Consider the following 17359-nt stretch of genomic DNA (forward strand, 5'->3'; position numbering starts at 1 on the left):
AGTACATATGTTAAATAAATATTTTGAATTTCTTTACATTTAACATTTGTATGACCGGTGGTTGCATCCCGATTAAGTTCACCTCAGTGCACTTTCAAAGCAGGGGTTAATTTAAGGCATCTGCATAGTACAAAGACTATGTTTTGTCATGTGTTTACACCAGGTTTACACACCCCATCTCATTATCTCCCTGAACTCAATATTTACAATGATTTCCAGTGCTTTCCACTAGGGGCGATAGACTTCCGGGACCTCTCAACATTTTGCCACATCGATTCCATTTGAAATTGGTCGGGAGGGAGTGTGTGGTCCGTGGGGCAGTGGCCGTGCAAGTTTGGCTTGGGATCTGCGTTCAAGTAGCAGATGGACCGGCAACTTGCCTAGGTTTTGCATTCTCCGGCGTCGCATGTACTTCGAGGTTACTCTACTGTGTTATAAAGGACGGCAGAGGACGATATGATAACTTTTTGATGAATTCATGTATGGAAATTGAACCTTAGTTAGCTGGCTAGCTAGGTTTACCAGGTTCCACCGTTACTTTAGATAGCAAGCTTGCTAGCCAGTTAGCCACTGTAACGTTACTTGGGAGGACAAGTGAACAGCCTTGACGTTAGATGAGCATTTGTTTTTCAATCGTCTGGAGGTAAAGCTGTTTATAGTCTATGTCGAAAGAGTTGAAAGGCAATGGTTGAATTTAAGGATTCTGTTGTCTCTTATTATTATTTAAGTTATAGTTAGATTGGTCGCTATTGGTTCCAAAGCCACATATTTTTGTGGGCTAATGACCGGATCTGTAACGTTATAGCTAGCCCTGGGGATACAGTTGACTTGAATGTTTACTGACATCATCACAGGAGGTTCTGTTGTCCAAGAATGACCAGAAAAGAATGATCAGATGTTGTTACATCATATAATATTTACAGTTTTAAAAAGTACATTTTCTGCGAGATCTGTGGTATTTTGCTAACGCTAGCTAACGTTCACCCAGCAAGCAGGAGCCATCATCGGGCTCTCAGCTGATGTCCGCCTACTCGGTAGCATTCAAGTTTCCCCTGTCACAGAATTTAAACTCAAGTTCAGTATACTCTTCTTTACTGCATCTTAGTTTTAGATATACACGGACCGAGATCACCAGAAAGCGAAAGGAAAGTAAAGGAAAGCGAAAGGAAATTTGAGGCCATTTGGTCAATTGCGTCTGTCGAAAATGGCTTGTCAAGCGTCTCAGGAAAGTTAACATCAAGGCAAAGGTCTTGCTGAATCAGCCTGTTTGATGAGAAGATGAGTTTCCTTGAAAGTGTCCTGTCTTTCTTTGGACTTGGAGACATACAGTGGCTATGCATGGTCACATTATTCATCGCATCTGTTGTGACTTTGATCATATACTTCGTGCAATACTATTTGGATAATGTGTCATGCGAGAGCGAAAATCCCATCAACGCCTCGGAGGAAGCAAATGCACTTCTAGGTTGGGCCCTGTCTCTCAAAACCTGGAAGACCGAATGGAGGAAGGCGTGGGTGAGGGCACTGAATGAGCAGTCGAGGCTCTCAGGGGTAAGTGTGATAAATTATGGCAGTTAGTATTGAACACAACATAGGCATCTGAAGTAGCCTGGACCATACTGTGAGTGTTGCTAGGCAAACCCTCTTAACTTCAGCTCTTAAGCGGCTTTCTATGTCAAGTTGTAAAGAGCATTAGCCCATTACTTAGTGATTTACAGCCAGTTATACCCAGGAAATACCTCAACATGTAATATAGAACATGTATCAAAAGCTAATTAGCCTCTATGGAATTGAATATAATGTATGCAAACATGCATTCCTGATATCCTTCGTGATTCTATGGGCTGGAGCTTTCACATTAGCGATATGTTCCATTAAGTCCATGATCACTTTGTAAAAGCACTGCAGTTATCATCTCAGTCAATATAAAATGTGTGTTTTTATTTATGTTTTATTTCCATGTTCTAGAACTCCTTGCAGTTGACATTTCAGGAAGATGGTCTTCAGTCCACGGACCTTGTGTTGAGTCAGGTGTCGGGCTTCAAGAAGTCAGCAGGTGGCAAGGTGAGAGAGTAAAGTCCATCACATTAAAGGACCTGGTTGTCAAGCCCCCCACCCCCCCTCTCATTCCTGTCCCTGCTTGTGTAGTTTTCTTTTGGCATCAGCCCACAGGAGCACTTTAATCCTTTGTGTAATTCAGTATGAAGGGCTCTGTACTCTGAATACATTTCTGTTCAGATCCTCTTTCCAAATTTTGGCTCCCTTTCTGGCACCTCAAGGTCTATGTTCCTTCAGACTTTAAGTGTCTCCGCTACCAAAGACAGAAGAATCTGTAAGCTTTTAAGTTGATGTGTTGGACCAGCTATTGCATTTGCACTGACATAGCATTATGTGTTATGGGCCAAGGATATTCTATATATTGAGGCTTCTGTCTTTTTTGGAAAGCCATGTCTTCTGTCTGTGTTGTTTTAGACAGGTGTTTTGTTTAGATGTGTCTCTGTGCTTAGTCAAGACAGTTGGTTCAGGACAGAATATAAGCTATACCAGGTTTTCCATCACTTTCTTTTGCGATGGATTTCTCTGTGTTTTTCATGCTTAACGGTGCAGAGTAGTGGCTTATCTTCACCTGCCTTTGTCCGAGCTGTAAGGAGATTATGTAGCGTGCCTGCCCCTGGAGTTCTCCCTACTTCACTAAGCCAGAGTGAGGAAGTGGTGGACTGTGAAGATGTACAAAAGGGCAGTTAGTGCTGCAGAGATTTTCAAAAGCAAGGGTTCACACATAAGCCATTGTAATGTCATGATGACTGACCATGATACTGTACATGTACAATGCATGTAATAAGTGTGTAAGAAACGTGTAAGAAATGAGAAGAATGAGCAGCATGTGAACGGGACACACATTTTTGTCTCAGAAGGACAAACTTGAGAGTTGTTTGGCATGTGTGGTTTAAACGCTCCTGTGTCTTTTTTCCCTTCCCAGATGATGCGTTGCCAGGTGGCTGGGGAGAAGCTTCAGTTCTCCCTCGGAGCAAAGTCAGCCGGGGCGTTCAGGGCAGAGCCGCAGCACTACACCGTCACTATAGCCCCTCTGCAGCTGCAGGTAAACAACACAGTCGTTTACTTTATGCGTGTAACTTTTGCCATTTGCATAATGGTGCTCCTTGTGGTCGTCTAATGCACATGTTATTACTGTTCCTGTGGTTTGTGGGGCGAATCTAAATGGCACTGTCTGCTTCACGGAATCCAGTGAAATCTGTTGTCGGAATTTCTTCTGACTCTTCTGACTATTCGGGCCTTCACTGCACATGTGGAGCTTTTGTGATATATTCCTTTTTGGCAGCCCAGCAATGTTGCTGAGGAGAGAAACAGGGCATTTTGAGGTGAAGAATTTGATCTAGCGTTCAATGGAAGCCCATGTGCTTTCAGACAGACCATTGCTAATGCATAACAAAGGTCTCTCTGGCGTCCGTTTAGAGCATTTACTGGCAATGACGTAAGTACTTTAACAAAGAGTATGTGATGCTTGTTAATGTCTTCACTTGTATAACTTCTAGTAATGCAATAATCAGATCTTTTGTTTGATTGTTAAAAAAACATTAGGCCTACATGCCAGTAATTAAGCAAACATTGTTACCTTTTAAGGGGGTGGAACTGAGGAAGAAATGCAAGTGGTTGGGTTTGTTTAGCTTTGCTACATAAATTGACCTGACATTGTCCAGCTGTTAGATCCTGTAAAAGGATTCCCTCCTTAATTTCAGGGCCCAGGTTAAGGAGAGGAGACTGAATAGTAAACTCTCAAAACAGCTTTTTTTTTTAGCTTAGTCATTACGGAGTATTGTGTGTAGATTGATGAGAAGAAAAGGAAGGAAAAGTAAACAGGAAGTAAGTAAACTGTCAGCGTGAACTACTGTCCCCAGGTAAAGCGCTGTGCGTTTGGTGATGATGAGCATATTGTGCTCTCTCATCAGCAACAGATAAGTGGGCCGTTGTGTACGTGCCTGGCTCTGTCACCGCAACACGGTGAAAAAGTGTGTGATTCCGATCCTGAGCGATGATTCACTCAGGCCCCCCTAAAATCGAATTACAGGGAATTACCGAATCATTCAAAGCCCTCATTGCCTTATTGTTCTGCTGATCTTATTTCAGCTAGCAAGAGGACTAGCTGCTTTACAGGAATTCAAAAATCGCACTCGAGCCCATGTGTTTGGTGGCATTTTCATCAGGGCGTTGTTGATTTGTTTTGTTTTGTGATCCCCTCCGTGTTTTGGTTTGGCGGCGGCCACAGGCTACAGTGGGGAAGTGGTAGCGCTTGTTGTTTTAGCCGTGCTCTTTCCTCCTTTGTTCTTTCTGGAAGAGCCCTGTGGGCCGCTGAATGATTTCGCCCTCCTATGGTGGAGCGCAACCGCCGCTGGAAAGCTCCCTCTGTTTGGAGTTTGTTTCTGTTGTTTGCCACAACCACGTGTGTGTGTGTGTGTGGCTGTGTGTGTGTGTGTGTGTGTGTGTGTGTGTGTGGCTGTGTGGGTGCAGTCTTTGTGTCAATGTTGTGTTTACAACCAGTTTGGTACCAGTGGCAGCCGCAGGAGCAGGAGCAGCAGTCCCAAAGAGGGCGTTTATCATTCAACTCGCTGGGTGTCATGTGACTCTCCTGGCAAATGTGCAGTTGATAGTGTTGTTTGCTTTCCTTCCATGGACACTGCTGTGCATTTCAACTCTATTTAGAACATGATGATGAAGTGTAGTGACATTCACACATTCAACCACATAAGAAAAGGCGTTTTAACGAGTAAAAGTTTCACAGTTGAGAACCATTTTTTTTCCCTTTCTTTTAATCCTGCTTGCTAAACATGCTCATCTTTTGGCAGCAGTGTCAGTGACTGAATGCTGTAATGTGCCAGATGTTGTTCCATTTCCTGTTGTAGCAGGAAATTGAAGGCTTTTCAGAGTGACGAGAGGTCGCCGACCCTAATGTGGAATCACAAGACAGTTCCAGATAGAACAAACTATAATCATGTGGAACATAACACCATCACCATCACCATCCCAACACACACACACACACACACACACACACACACACACACACACACACATTCACTCATTCTTTCCTCTTTCAGTTAGTGGCCTGGCCTTTGGTGTTTTTAGTTTCCAGTAAGAGCTAGCCCTAGCATGTTTCCTGTGAACTCTTGTCACCTCACATGGTATGTTTTGTGTGTGTGTGTGTGTGTGTGTGTGTGTGTGTGTGTGTGTGTGTGTGTGTGTGTGTGTGTGTGTGTGTGTGTGTGTGTGTGTGTGTGTGTGTGTGTGTGTGTGTGTGTGTGTGTGTGTGTGTGTGTGTGTGTGTGTGTGTGTGTGTGTGTGTGTGTGTGTGTGTGTGTGTGTGTGTGCTTAACACCCCCCCTCCAGCTGGACCTGCAGCTAACAGAGGCCAGTGGGGTGGTACAGCTGAGCTGGGGCCTGTTGGGGTTGGAGACCTGGGACCTGCAGCTCACTCCAAGCTCCTCTCAGGTCAGTGCTGGAGCCTCATGCCATAGGAACCCAGTACACACACACACACACACACACACACACACACACACACACACACACACACACACATCCCCACATCCCCTTCTATTCCCTGTAAAAATCTAACTGATTTCCTGGCATGGGAAGCAATACTTAACAAGTTCATCAACGCCACTGTGTGTACTGCACATAACTATGTGCTCTGCTTGTGCGTTTGTGTTTTTGTTATGAGTGTTTTTATCTACATTTTTGACTGTGTGTGTGTGTGTGTGTGTGTGTGTGTGTGAACGTTGAGCAGGGTGGATCGACGGGTCCCAGCTCATCAGCGGTGAGAGACAGGCTCAGGCAGGTCCTGTGCCGCGTCCGTCCTTCGGCGGTCCTCAGTGGCCGACCCGCACAGCCGGGGGAAGTGAGGGTGAGTCCACATTGGTCACTCCAGACATCCGCTAGTCCTCTCCACACCTCTCAGTAGGGAGGGAGGCTGGCGTGTAGAGCCATGCCACAGAGCCACCACAACTAGGTGCCTAGAATGTCAAGTGTAGGTTTTACCTCATTGTAAAAACTCACTTTTATAAATAGCAGCCGTTTTGGTTATGTAGCTCTGCAGTAGGCCAGGTTAAAAGGACATGCAAAAAGCTAAACCTTTAACCTTCCATGGTATAGCCTTATTTAGCCGTTTTATGTTGTTTTGTTTATGTCTGTAGTGAAAATCTAGACCCAAGAGTCATCTGAAAATAGGGCCCAGGTTGCGTTGGCTTTAATTGAGTTGAGTTGCATTATTTGTGTTTCTCTTCAACATGATAGTTTCCTATAGCGCCCCAAAAGGATAGCACTGCTTTTTTCTCTGTGAACTGTTAACTTTTAAAAGACTGCTCTCAGTAGGTGTGTGTTCTCTGTTGTCCTTTTGCTCCTGTTGTTTATGTCTCATGTTCTGGTCTTGGCTGCAGGACGTCCGTGCCAAGCCCCCGCAGGTGGTTTCTCCCCCCAAACCCCCCCGCGCCCACGAGTGGAAGCTCCTGGTCAAGAACATCAGAGTGACGTGCAACCAGGAGGAGAGTGCTGCAGGTGGGCCACGTGTACACACACACACACACACACACACACACACACACACACACACACACACACACGCACACACACCAGACCAAAAGACACCAGAGAAACTCTGAGGAGCCCTCTGGGCCTTCCTGCATTAGCTGAAAAGGACTGTTTGTCTGGATGGATTCAGGGCTTTATTGATGATGTTGTTTTTTTCTCTTTTTCTGGTATGTTCTTTGGTGCTTCTTGATAATTGTCTGGATGTAGAGAGAGCCGGTTTACTCTGTTCTTCATCAGTCTCAATGGGTTCACTACACAGTGAACAGGGTTCAATCAGTGGGATCCTCTTCATCACATTCTGCATTGCAAAATGACCTGTGCTTACCTCAACACACACACACACACACACACACACACACACACACACACACACACACACACTCACACTCTCTCACACAGTCTAAGCCATGACTCATATTCACTCTGACATGAACGGAGCAGTTCCACTGAAGCCCTTAATTGATGAAATTCTCATTTGCCTGGAGGCGACGACGGAACTTCTCCAAAAAAGTCTCTGCTCTGGAACCGAGCCATTGAAGATCCACTCCGATAACGCACCCCCATCCATCACACTACTGCGGGACAGGAGAGGAGAGGAGAGGAGAGGAGAAGCTCACCCTTTTATCCAAACATTCCCCAATCTTGGCTGCTGTACAGAAATTAGTAGACTGTGAGAGCCTGCGTCACACTAACCCCCACCCACCCACCCCCCCGTACTACGTGACCACATCGTTTACATTTTTATTTCAGTGTTTTTGTGACTGCAGCAAGTGATAGAGGCACATCCTGTACATTTGTGCCATAAGAAATGAACAACACTACAATGGAGATGGAAATAAAACTATACATTTATACTATACATATACATACAACCATACATATACTATCCATCTCAGATTAGATGATGACTTGATTGTTATCTACTGTACCTTTTATCTACTGTTTCAGGAAGTATCTTGTAAAGTATCTGTGTATGAAATGTTCACAGCCTGTCTTTGTTACACAGAGATTTCATGCTCCCATGGCTAATGTTGATATCATTCCTCTTTTGCTCCCTCTCACTCCCTCTCTTGCTCTTTCTCCCTTCCTACCCCCTTCCACTCTCTCCCTGTCCCTCGGTCATCCTCTTTCTCTTTCTCTCCCTCTCCTTCTCCCCCTCCTTGTCTCATTTTCTGTCTCTTAACCTCTCTTCTTCCCTCTCTCTCTTTCTCCCCCTCTCCCTCTCTTCCTCCCACTCCTTGTCTCATGTTCTGTCTCTTAACCTCTCTTCTTCCCTCTCTCTCTTTCTCTCCCTCTCCCTCTCTTCCTTCCACTCCCTCTTTCTCCATCTATCCTTCTTTCCCTCTCTTCCTCCCTTCCCCCTCCCCTCTCTCTCTCTCTCTCTCTCTCTCTCTCTCTCTCTCTCTCTCTCTCTCTCTCTGTGTCTGACATGCAGGCAGCATGAGTCCCCAGTGTGTGCTGCAGCTCAATGACCCGCCCCAGAGGCTGTGCAGCTCCGTCTTAAAGGACACCCCCAACCCCTCCTGGGACCAGCCCTTCATATTGTGAGTCACGCGCATGTTACATAAACACACGTCTATTTACTCTATAGGCTTGGCACTTTAGTCTTAGAAAGGGTTAAGCCTTTCGAGTTCCCTTCATTACAGATATCTACATATAGGTTGTTTAGTTCAGTCTAATAGAGACTGCAGACCATGTCTCAACTTCTGGCTGGTCAATGAGCATCTGTAGGCCCAACGTGTTGAACGTGTTGACACAATCCTGGTAGCTTTTTGTTTGTGGGTGACTGGATCTAATGACATCGTTTCACCTTCTCTCTCCTCCACCTCTTGCTTTCTTCCCCAAACAAAAACCCTGGACTGACAATACCAGTGTCATTTGCAGCTTGTTATCAAGCATAGTTTTGATTAGAACAAGTGGATTGGATCTTTGGTGAGCAAGAGTAGTGTGAACGTTTACACTGCTTTGCTTATGCTTTGTTTATCTACACTTTGAGCTAGCAGCAAAATGCAGCCTACATGCTAGTTGACAGTGTACAGTGGTGGCTGTATGCAGTTTTTTGGCAAGGCCAACACCAGGCTACTAAGTGGTCAGTCCGCATCGTAGTAGCTAGTGCTTTGAAGTCGATTTCCTATTAAAGGGCTGGTCAATGAAACTACAAAGTACTACAGCTAATGCACTTGAAGTGTACAGATAAGCCGATGATACACCAAGTCAGCTTTTTTGAGCAATATTGCTGGGCTGTCTTCCTTGGTATTGTTCTGGCACATTCCCATTGATATTTTTTTTTTTTTTGTAGAGAACTTTAATCATCTGTAGGTGAATTTTCAATGATCATCCTATCAAACCGGTTGTGTAGTTGCCCCAACAACATTGCTCAAAATGTTACTGCATGTGTCATTACCTTTAGTGTAAAAGTGCAAAGTGTAGGTAATGCTGATAGGAGGCTTGCATCATGCACACTAAACACTAGAGGTATTACCGTGGCCAAATTGTAACTCTGCCTTTTAGCAATCTGTAAACATCTTGATCAGATGAAGATAAAAGCAGTGCCATTTTGCTCATGTTGTTGCTACAGCACTTTCTTTTAAAGACTAAAATCTTTAGACACAATCGTTACTTGCTCTGATGAAGGAGTTCATTTCGATTCAGCATTTCACTGTATGTTGTCGCTATCCTAAATCTCTCCCCTTCTCCTGTGTCTTTGTAGTGAGCTGAATGGGAGATCCAAAGAGCTCAATATTCAGCTCTTGAACACGGGGAGTCCTCAAGAGAGTAAGTACTGTAGGCCAAGTCTCTCAAGTGCTTTTCTTTTTTGAAGAAGAATAGCTATTCCCATTGCAGGTAGATTTTCATGTTCACATATTCTATGGACAGCATTTGTTCTTTTCAGCAATATTGCAGCTCGACAGTGTTTGGAGCCCCCAACGTCGTCTTCCAGGCAGCGCTGCCACTGTTGACTGAAAGGCACTTAATCCTACCCCTAACCCTAACCTTAACCCATGCCTAACCCTAGCGCCTTCCAGGCAGCGCTGCCTTGAAGACAACGTTGGAGGCTCAAAAACACCAAGAAACAATATTGCTAAAGACGTGATATTAACAGCATACAAAAACCGCAGCGCCACTCTTTCTCAAAGATGGTTTCATCATCAGCAGACCCCACTTGTAGAGAGAGTTCTTCACTAACACTAAGAGGCAGTAGACAGTGTATGTGTGACGGAGATGCTTTGTGTCAGCAGGTAGCCTGGTGGGTCAGGTGTCCGTGCCTTTTGATCTTGTGAAGAAGCAACCCAAAGGACAGCAGACGTTTGCACTAATGACCAAAGACGTGGCGATTGGGACACTAACTACTGAGGTAAAGTGACTTGACATAACGCCAAGCATGTTTTCCTTTATTTCTTATTCCAGTATTTATTTTAAAGAATTGATGTGATGATTTTCAGACAGTAACACCAAGAGTGACCCATCTTCACTGAAGGTGTCCTGTGCTCTTTGTTGATGCTGTGTGACTAGAACTGTACATGTGTTCAAATGCATCTCCAGCCAAGCCAAGTCAATTTTAGTAATCACTGTGTTCTGAAATGCCAGGCCACTTTTTATAATGTACCGCAAGAACCAGCAGAATTCTGAGTGTCGCGGCAAGCTCTATAACCCTCCCCCACAGACAGCTGCACTCAGGAGCAGGAGCAGACTTTATTGGCACTTTGATTTGTGCTCTCTTCCCATCAGAGCTTTACAGCTGCAGTTACAGAAACATGACCTAAGTGATATTGGACTATGCATGCCCATGTTAAATGAGCGCGTCGCCTGTGCGCATAGGCGATCTCCACCCACTCAATTGGAAAAAGTTTCTTTTTTTTAAAAAAAAAATGCGTTCTGCAGAGAAGGGAGACAAGCGGCCACAGGGAGAGACAGGGAGAGAACATGACAGTAACACGGCGAATATCACTATACATATACATTTATTTATTCATTTTTTTGAAGATGCTGGTTAAGGCGGCAGCCCTGTGTTGTGAAGGGGGCCGCCTTAGCAGGAAAGCGCTGTGGGAAACCCTGCACTACACTTTGTTATGTTTTTTCCCCAGTTGTTGTTTATTTGCTTAGTGTATTAAACACGCCACCTGTGATTGGATGGTACTGTACATGAGAATACAGCGTATTTGTCGAGTGATTGGGTGGGTGTTGACTGTGGTCCCTCCCTCCCTCTCCTCCAGTTCACTTACCTCGAGCCGAGTGAGGTGCGCACCTGGCAGACCCCTACCCCCGCCGCCTCCAAAAAGGTGGAGATGGACCGCACCGTCATGCCCTGCGGTACCGTGGTCACCACCATCACCGCGGTCAAGAGCAAGCCAGGCCGGCCTCTACCGCCAGGGCTCCTGGGTAAGAGCGACCGCACACACATCTCGTTCTGTCTGACCTGAATGTAGCTTACAGTATTAAAGTCTGCATTTACTACTGCATTAACACAAACACTGTCACATAGTCATGCAAAATCCATTATTGTGTGTGTGTGTGTGTGTGTGTGTGTGTGGTTTGCAGAAACCCCAATGAAGCCTCCAACCAAATCCAAGCTCTCTGAGAGGAGAGTGTCTGAGCAGCCCTCTGTGATGGGGGCCACAGTCAGCAAGGCCCTGTCTTCCTCAGACACGGGTAGGTGGAAGTCCTCGTACAGTATGTCTTTGTTACTCCTCAGAAATGTCTTTCAGTATGTAACCCCATTGGTATTGGTTCGTAAATAGATGGATTGCACCCGGGTTGGGTGGTTAGTGTGTACTTCAGGGTCTGTGCCAGTCTGTGGTTTTGATTGATGGCTGTCTGTCTCTCTGCCTCCGTCTCAGAGCTGCTGATGCTGAACGGGACGGATCCGGTTGCCGAGGCGGCCATCCGGCAGCTGCAGGAGTCGGCGCGCCAGAAGCTCAAGTCGCCGGTGAAAAAGAGCACCATCATCATCTCCGGCGTGACCAAGGTGCAGCGCCGCAGTTTCCTGTTTACACACACACTCCCTACCCTGAGAACCACAGCGGCTTTTTCCTTCGTTAATCTTTGATCCCCATGACTATTAAGGCACCCTCACCACCTCTGCATCAAAGCTATATAGTACAACACTTTCTCTCTCATTTTAAAGAATGATTGACAGGATCATGAGATGAGGCCCAGAGCACTTTTGACTTGCGCTGTGGTTTTCAATGTGGGTGGGGAGAGGCTGTGAAATGCTTCTGTCACTTTGGCCTGACGTTAGTTCACACCTGTCATATCACGCTGGTCTTTTTCACACAGTGGTAATCCACTCTGCCCCTCCTTGACTTGTTTCAGTAGCCTCTGGGTGACCAGTATCTGACCATCTGGTGTCTCCCCTGGGCTTTAGACTCTTTTATTTTGTCTTATATGCACAACAGGCGAAGGAACTGACACATTTCACTGCATTCTTTACTTTAGCAATGATATGCATGTGACAAATAAACCTCCTTGTATCCTTGTGTCCTTGCTCTGGGCTCTTGTATTTTTGCTGGTGTACTCTGTGTGCTTTTATCTCTATTTTGTCGGTGAAGTGCTTTGAGTGTCCACTGTGTAGGAGATGCGCTGTGTAAATGACCATGCCTCGTCCCCCTCGCTCTCCTCTCCCGTAGGCGCCCCTCTCCCAGGACGAGGAGCTGGCGCTGATGGCCGGCTACGCCGCCGCCATGGACGCCTCGCTCTCCCAGGTGTCTGAGGAGGAGTCCACCGCCAGAGCACCTCCCACCCCCACAGGAGCAGGAGGAGCGGCAGCAGCGGCGGCGGGAGAGCTGACCGCTTGCGCCCCCCAGCCCCGAGACCCCCTGGTGGGGCTGGGCGAGGGGCCGGCCGGGGCGGAGGCGGCGGTGGCCGTGGGGGCCGGGGTGGAGGACTGGGAGAGCCAGACGGGCGAGGACCCCGACGCAGACAAGGCCTCGCTCTGCATGTCCGAGACCGGCTCCAAAAAAAGCAAAGGTGAGGCACAAGGAAAAGTGTGTGTGTGTGTGTCTGTCTGAAAGAGAGAGAGAGAGTGTGAGAGCGAGAGGATGTGAGTGTGTATATCTTAATACATGACAGTGAAAGTAAAACTATTGGGGCAGAGAAGCTGTGACCGCTGTGAAGCTTTTCTTACGTTTTATGAATTGGTGACCAGTTGAGACAATTTGCACCAGCAGGGATGTTGATGGAACCTGGGCGATTGAGGACAGCCTGATGGTACCCAATACCATATCCGTTTCTGACTTAACTATCTGGCCAGTCAAGAGCCACTGGTGTCCCCCAGAGAGGTTATATCAGCTCCATCAACATCCACTCTGTTGTTTTGGTAGAGACCACCGTTTTCACCACACGGTTTTATCACATGCCTCTACCGTGTCTAAATCAACAACCACCTGTTGTTACCTTAGCCGTAGTACACCGCGTTTCAATTGGTCAGAACTAACTGCATGTGGTAGAAATAACTCAGTGAAAGAGAGAGGCTCCCAGTGGGAATGAACTGTAAGTAAGGTAATATCATATTGCTATTAGTCTCCCTCGAGCCCTGTTTGTACTGATGTGCTGGCCATTGATGGACAAAAGCCAAGCCCATGTCCAGCCACAGTCAGAACTGTAGTGGAGCCAGTAGCCTCAGCTCAGCTCAGACCTTTGGTCACCTGATGTCACTCATGTTTTCTGTCTTTCTGCTCAGCGCGGTTGTTCATTGTCTTTCTCTCTGTCCTCTTGTTGCTTCCCCTCCTCCATTGAGTTTCTTTTTCTGCCCTTCCTCTTCATCATCTTCTTCTTTCTTCTCCTCCTCCTCCCCCTTTTTTCCTCCCTTCTTCTTTGCCATCTTAAAGAGGAAGCCTGTGTTAACCACAAAGTATCTGCTGAGTAAGTGTCCTTTGGGGGCTTGTTTTTAGTGGAGTAGAGACCTTTTTAGGGTTCTGATCACACAGGACATGTAGAGAGTAGAGATGTTCTTGTTTCCTCCAGTAGAGGTAATGCTGTGTGGAAGACAGTACATGACCCTGTAAACACTGCTGTAAGCTCAGTGCATCTCAGAACACACACACACACACACACACACACACACAGTTTTGCAACAGCACTTCCCTCTTTAAAATTTCATTAGAGACAGCCAAGGTTAGTTACTCCGATTTCTCTATCACCATTCTCTAGAGGACAAAAAAAAAGAGATTTGATTACAAAGGACTTGATGAATGAATGAATGAAGCTCTTGAAGAGTGTCCTAAGGTGCTCCAGCACAACTTGCATAACCTAATTGGCCTGTTTCCTTCGGATAAGGGCAAGGGTGAATGGCTGGGTGAAGCACGAGGTTACTGTTTCACACCATTCGGTGAACGTTGAGATTTTGTTGCCAGTAGAATGTATGGCTTAAGTGCACATACTGAACTGGCGTGTTATACAAGTGCAGGTTGGAAGACTGTTATCTTTGGTGCACCAGTAGTCCGATTGTTTTGAGTGCACAGTTTAAGTAGACGTAGGAATCACAGACACGGTCACTTGACAATAAAGCAATAAAGTAATATAACGCCGTCATAAACTTACTTGGTGAATACTCAACCAAGCTGTGTCACTATGTTAAGCCAGTGTAGTGTCCTTGATATGACAGTTATGAGAAGCTTTATCTTGCATTTGCATTAACATCTTTGACTTCACATCACTCTGTTAAAAAAACATGCTTAATTAAAACACTTTATAATGTATAGCTGACAAATTAGGCTGAATTAACCAAATTAGAAATGATGGTGGTCTGCTTAGGCCAGCTTCATTTCCTTATGATCATGAAAGGAAAGTGTTTAGTGTGCTATTAGCCATTAGGATCATGACCAGTGTTAGATCCACGCAGCTAATGGTGTTTGTGTTTTTGTGTTGTTTGTGTTTGTGTTTGAGTTGTATAAACCCTTTCAGTCTGTTCCTAGTGGTTTTCCAGTTGAAACATTCCAAACCAATGCAGATACTGTGAAATAAAATTAATCAGACTTTAGCATGTTCTACAAAATGTTGATTTTTTAATTATTATTTTAACTAACTGTTAATCGCCAAGTTTCCATTAGCTCAATGTTATTTTCTGTGCCTCCGGAAAAGCCTTAGGAATGCACATGTGTGTTTATGAAGTTGAAAGGGTCTATAGGAGAGCACATAGCCCCTTTAGTGAGTGTCATTGCTCTGTGATGAGACTGTTGTCCGTTCCCGTCCACAGGCAGCTTCCTCCACAAGAGTGCCAAGCTGTTCTTCCGCCGGCGGCACCAGCGCAAGGAACCGGGGATGAGCCAGTCGCACAACGACCTGGTGTACCTGGAGCAGCCGGAGCGGGCGGCGGCGGAGGCCGTGGGCGAGCGCGAGCGTCAACGCCGGACGGCCACGCTCCGCCGCATCATCAACCGCAAGCTCCTCCACAGGGGCTCCAAGAGCCGCGCCAACGGCTGTGCCGGGGAGCCGCCTGCGTGAGCCTGTGCCTGCCCGTGGTGCCCGGCGCCTACGCCCTCGCCCGCCGGGCGCCGCTGGCCCGCTCCTCCACCACCCCTCCTTCTCTGCCCCCGCCCTCCGCGTCGCCCCCTCCTGCTCTGCCCAGGCCGTCCTCCTGGTCAGCGGGTCCAGTATCCGGGGCAGCGCCCCCCCCCTAAGCAGCCCAGCTCATCACCCCCTCCTCCTCCTCCTCCTCCTCCTCCTCGTCCTCCTCCTCCTGGGTCCACTTACTGAATCAACCCTGCTTTCTAACGGCCACTCAGACCTCATGAGTGCACTGTCAGCAACAGTGATGTGGAAGAACACCCCACCCCTCCTTCCCTCCCTCCCTCCCTCCCTCCCCTTCCCTTCCCTGGTTCCTCTCATCTTTCTCCTCCCTCTGTCTCTTTCTCTTGCTCTCTCTCCTTCCCTTACTTCTGCCATCCCTCTTTCACTCTCCTTTCTCTCTTGTTCTCTTTCTCATGCACACAGGCTTGCTCTCTCCCTCCATTCCCAGATACAGACGTTCTGATGTACAGTGATTTTGATTTGGAGAGTTATATGCCATATGTGGCCTTTCCCCCCCACCCCTCCTCCTCCTCTACTGTATGCAAGGCTGTCGCCCTCTTGACCTGTGGCAGCATGTAGCCATCGGCGTGAGAAGATGGACAGCGAACGCAGCGGCATTGACCTTGATTTGCACAAATGCTAAAGAGAATTTTTCGACCTTCAGGACTCGTCGTTCGAGGGGAAGGGTTTAAGTGATGTTCCGTTGCCGATCGTCCAATCCATTTTGTACATTGGGTGCCCCATCAAGGCTTTGAGGCTCTGAATGGCAATTTTAGTTTGTTTATTGTTGTTTGTTTGTTTGTTTGTTTGTTTGTTTTTAGACATGACTAAGGGAGACCAGTCAGTTCCACTGTTTTTGGCGGATAGTAATGGGATGTATTGCTAAGTGCTCGACTGCAATCAGGTCCAGCACGCCCATTTCATTCAGTCAGTCAGCTTTGAGGTGACACTCACGTTACTGTGAAGATCCCTTTGTGTTGAGGTTCCTGAGAATGTATCGTTATTGTTCAATAACAAACCCAGTGTCTATAATTTCCTTTACTTCATAACATCAACACTATCATACACCACTTTGTTTTATTTGCAGATTTTACTTAATGAGTGCTGTGATGAAATTTTATGTTAAATGCAGTTTGGTTCTTTTATAAGCATTTATTTTCCTCTTCAAAATATGTTAATGTAAATATGTACATTCCCTTCATTCATTTTTTTTTTTTTTAATACATTCCTTCATTTACACTTGTGTGTGTGTGTAAGGCATTTTGATGTGCAGAATGAACCAAAGGAAAAAAACGAAAACTGAGCTGAAATGCCATCTCGAGGCATTGTGCTTGCAGGTTTGATCTTCCCATTCAATATCACTTCTGGTTGCATTTGGTTTGAATCATACAGTAGTACCTGACTGACCTTATGATGCAGTTGAACATATGTTTGAGATCAGTTTCATGGTGGTGAAATGGTGGTGTTGCTTCCAGTTGGTTGGTTGTTGCCAAGTACCATGACACCTGAAGTGCAGTTCTATGGTGTGAAAGGTTGCCTATTAATCTTTCCCGTTTTTTTAGGGAGGGCAAGTAGAATACCTAACATCCCGTCTAGAGGGTTTTTAGCTTTGAGGAGCCCTTGTAGAAATTAAATCTAGTACCTCCACATCACCAGGATGGCTTGCTTCAGGTGTGCACTTGAACTAACCTGAGCTACTGGTATGTACAGTATGTACCCTGAAGCATTACAAGTTGCTTGACCGCTTGCTCAGTCTTGCTGAAAATGTGGCTTTTGAAGTCTTGTGAGTCGTACAACCATTGATCACCCCAAATTATGTCATACCATATTGTATGTATACAATATGCAAAATATGCAATGAGAATGGCAGTCTATACAACCTGAAAAAAATGCATAGATCTTGAAATGGCCGGTCAAGAAGCTTTTCATCCTCTCTGCTTGTGCAGACAGCCTGAATGCCTGTGCAGGAGTCAGCCAGTGTTATGCAGGGATTAAAGCAAATTAACATATCAGGTTTATATTTTCTAAGCAATAAAAATATGACTGAATAATCAGACTGATGTGTTGGCTATTTTTATTTGGTTTTAGGGGAACCACTGGCCATATATTTAACATAAAACCTTGAAGAAAACAATACAGATAGATGTGCAGATAATGCAAAGTAGGAAATGCTGCTTAAGGAACACAATTCAAAATGTACATTTCACTACAACTATTGTCTATTTTCTTTTGTTGTTTTATTGTTATT

General features: G+C 45.9%; 1 protein-coding gene across 2 annotated transcripts; it reads left to right on the forward strand.

Moving 5' to 3' along the window:
* Positions 1 to 309: 309 nt before the first annotated feature.
* LOC134080271 (C2 domain-containing protein 2) lies at positions 310 to 17167 on the forward strand. Of its 2 annotated transcripts, none has more exons than XM_062536605.1 (14): positions 310 to 1551; positions 1969 to 2064; positions 2981 to 3100; positions 5404 to 5505; positions 5804 to 5920; positions 6453 to 6570; positions 8039 to 8147; positions 9314 to 9378; positions 9840 to 9958; positions 10818 to 10983; positions 11143 to 11253; positions 11442 to 11569; positions 12231 to 12570; positions 14798 to 17167. In XM_062536605.1, the coding sequence occupies exons 1-14, from the start codon at positions 1279 to 1281 to the stop codon at positions 15043 to 15045; spliced, it is 2112 nt and encodes a 703-aa protein (XP_062392589.1). In that variant the 5' UTR covers positions 310 to 1278; the 3' UTR covers positions 15046 to 17167. The 2 variants fall into 2 exon arrangements, with proteins under 2 accessions (XP_062392589.1, XP_062392590.1); XM_062536606.1 differs by having other exon boundaries at positions 9843 to 9958.
* Positions 17168 to 17359: the final 192 nt, after the last annotated feature.

The sequence above is a fragment of the Sardina pilchardus genome, chromosome 5 (assembly GCF_963854185.1).
Source record: "Sardina pilchardus chromosome 5, fSarPil1.1, whole genome shotgun sequence".
Taxonomy (NCBI): domain Eukaryota; kingdom Metazoa; phylum Chordata; class Actinopteri; order Clupeiformes; family Clupeidae; genus Sardina; species Sardina pilchardus.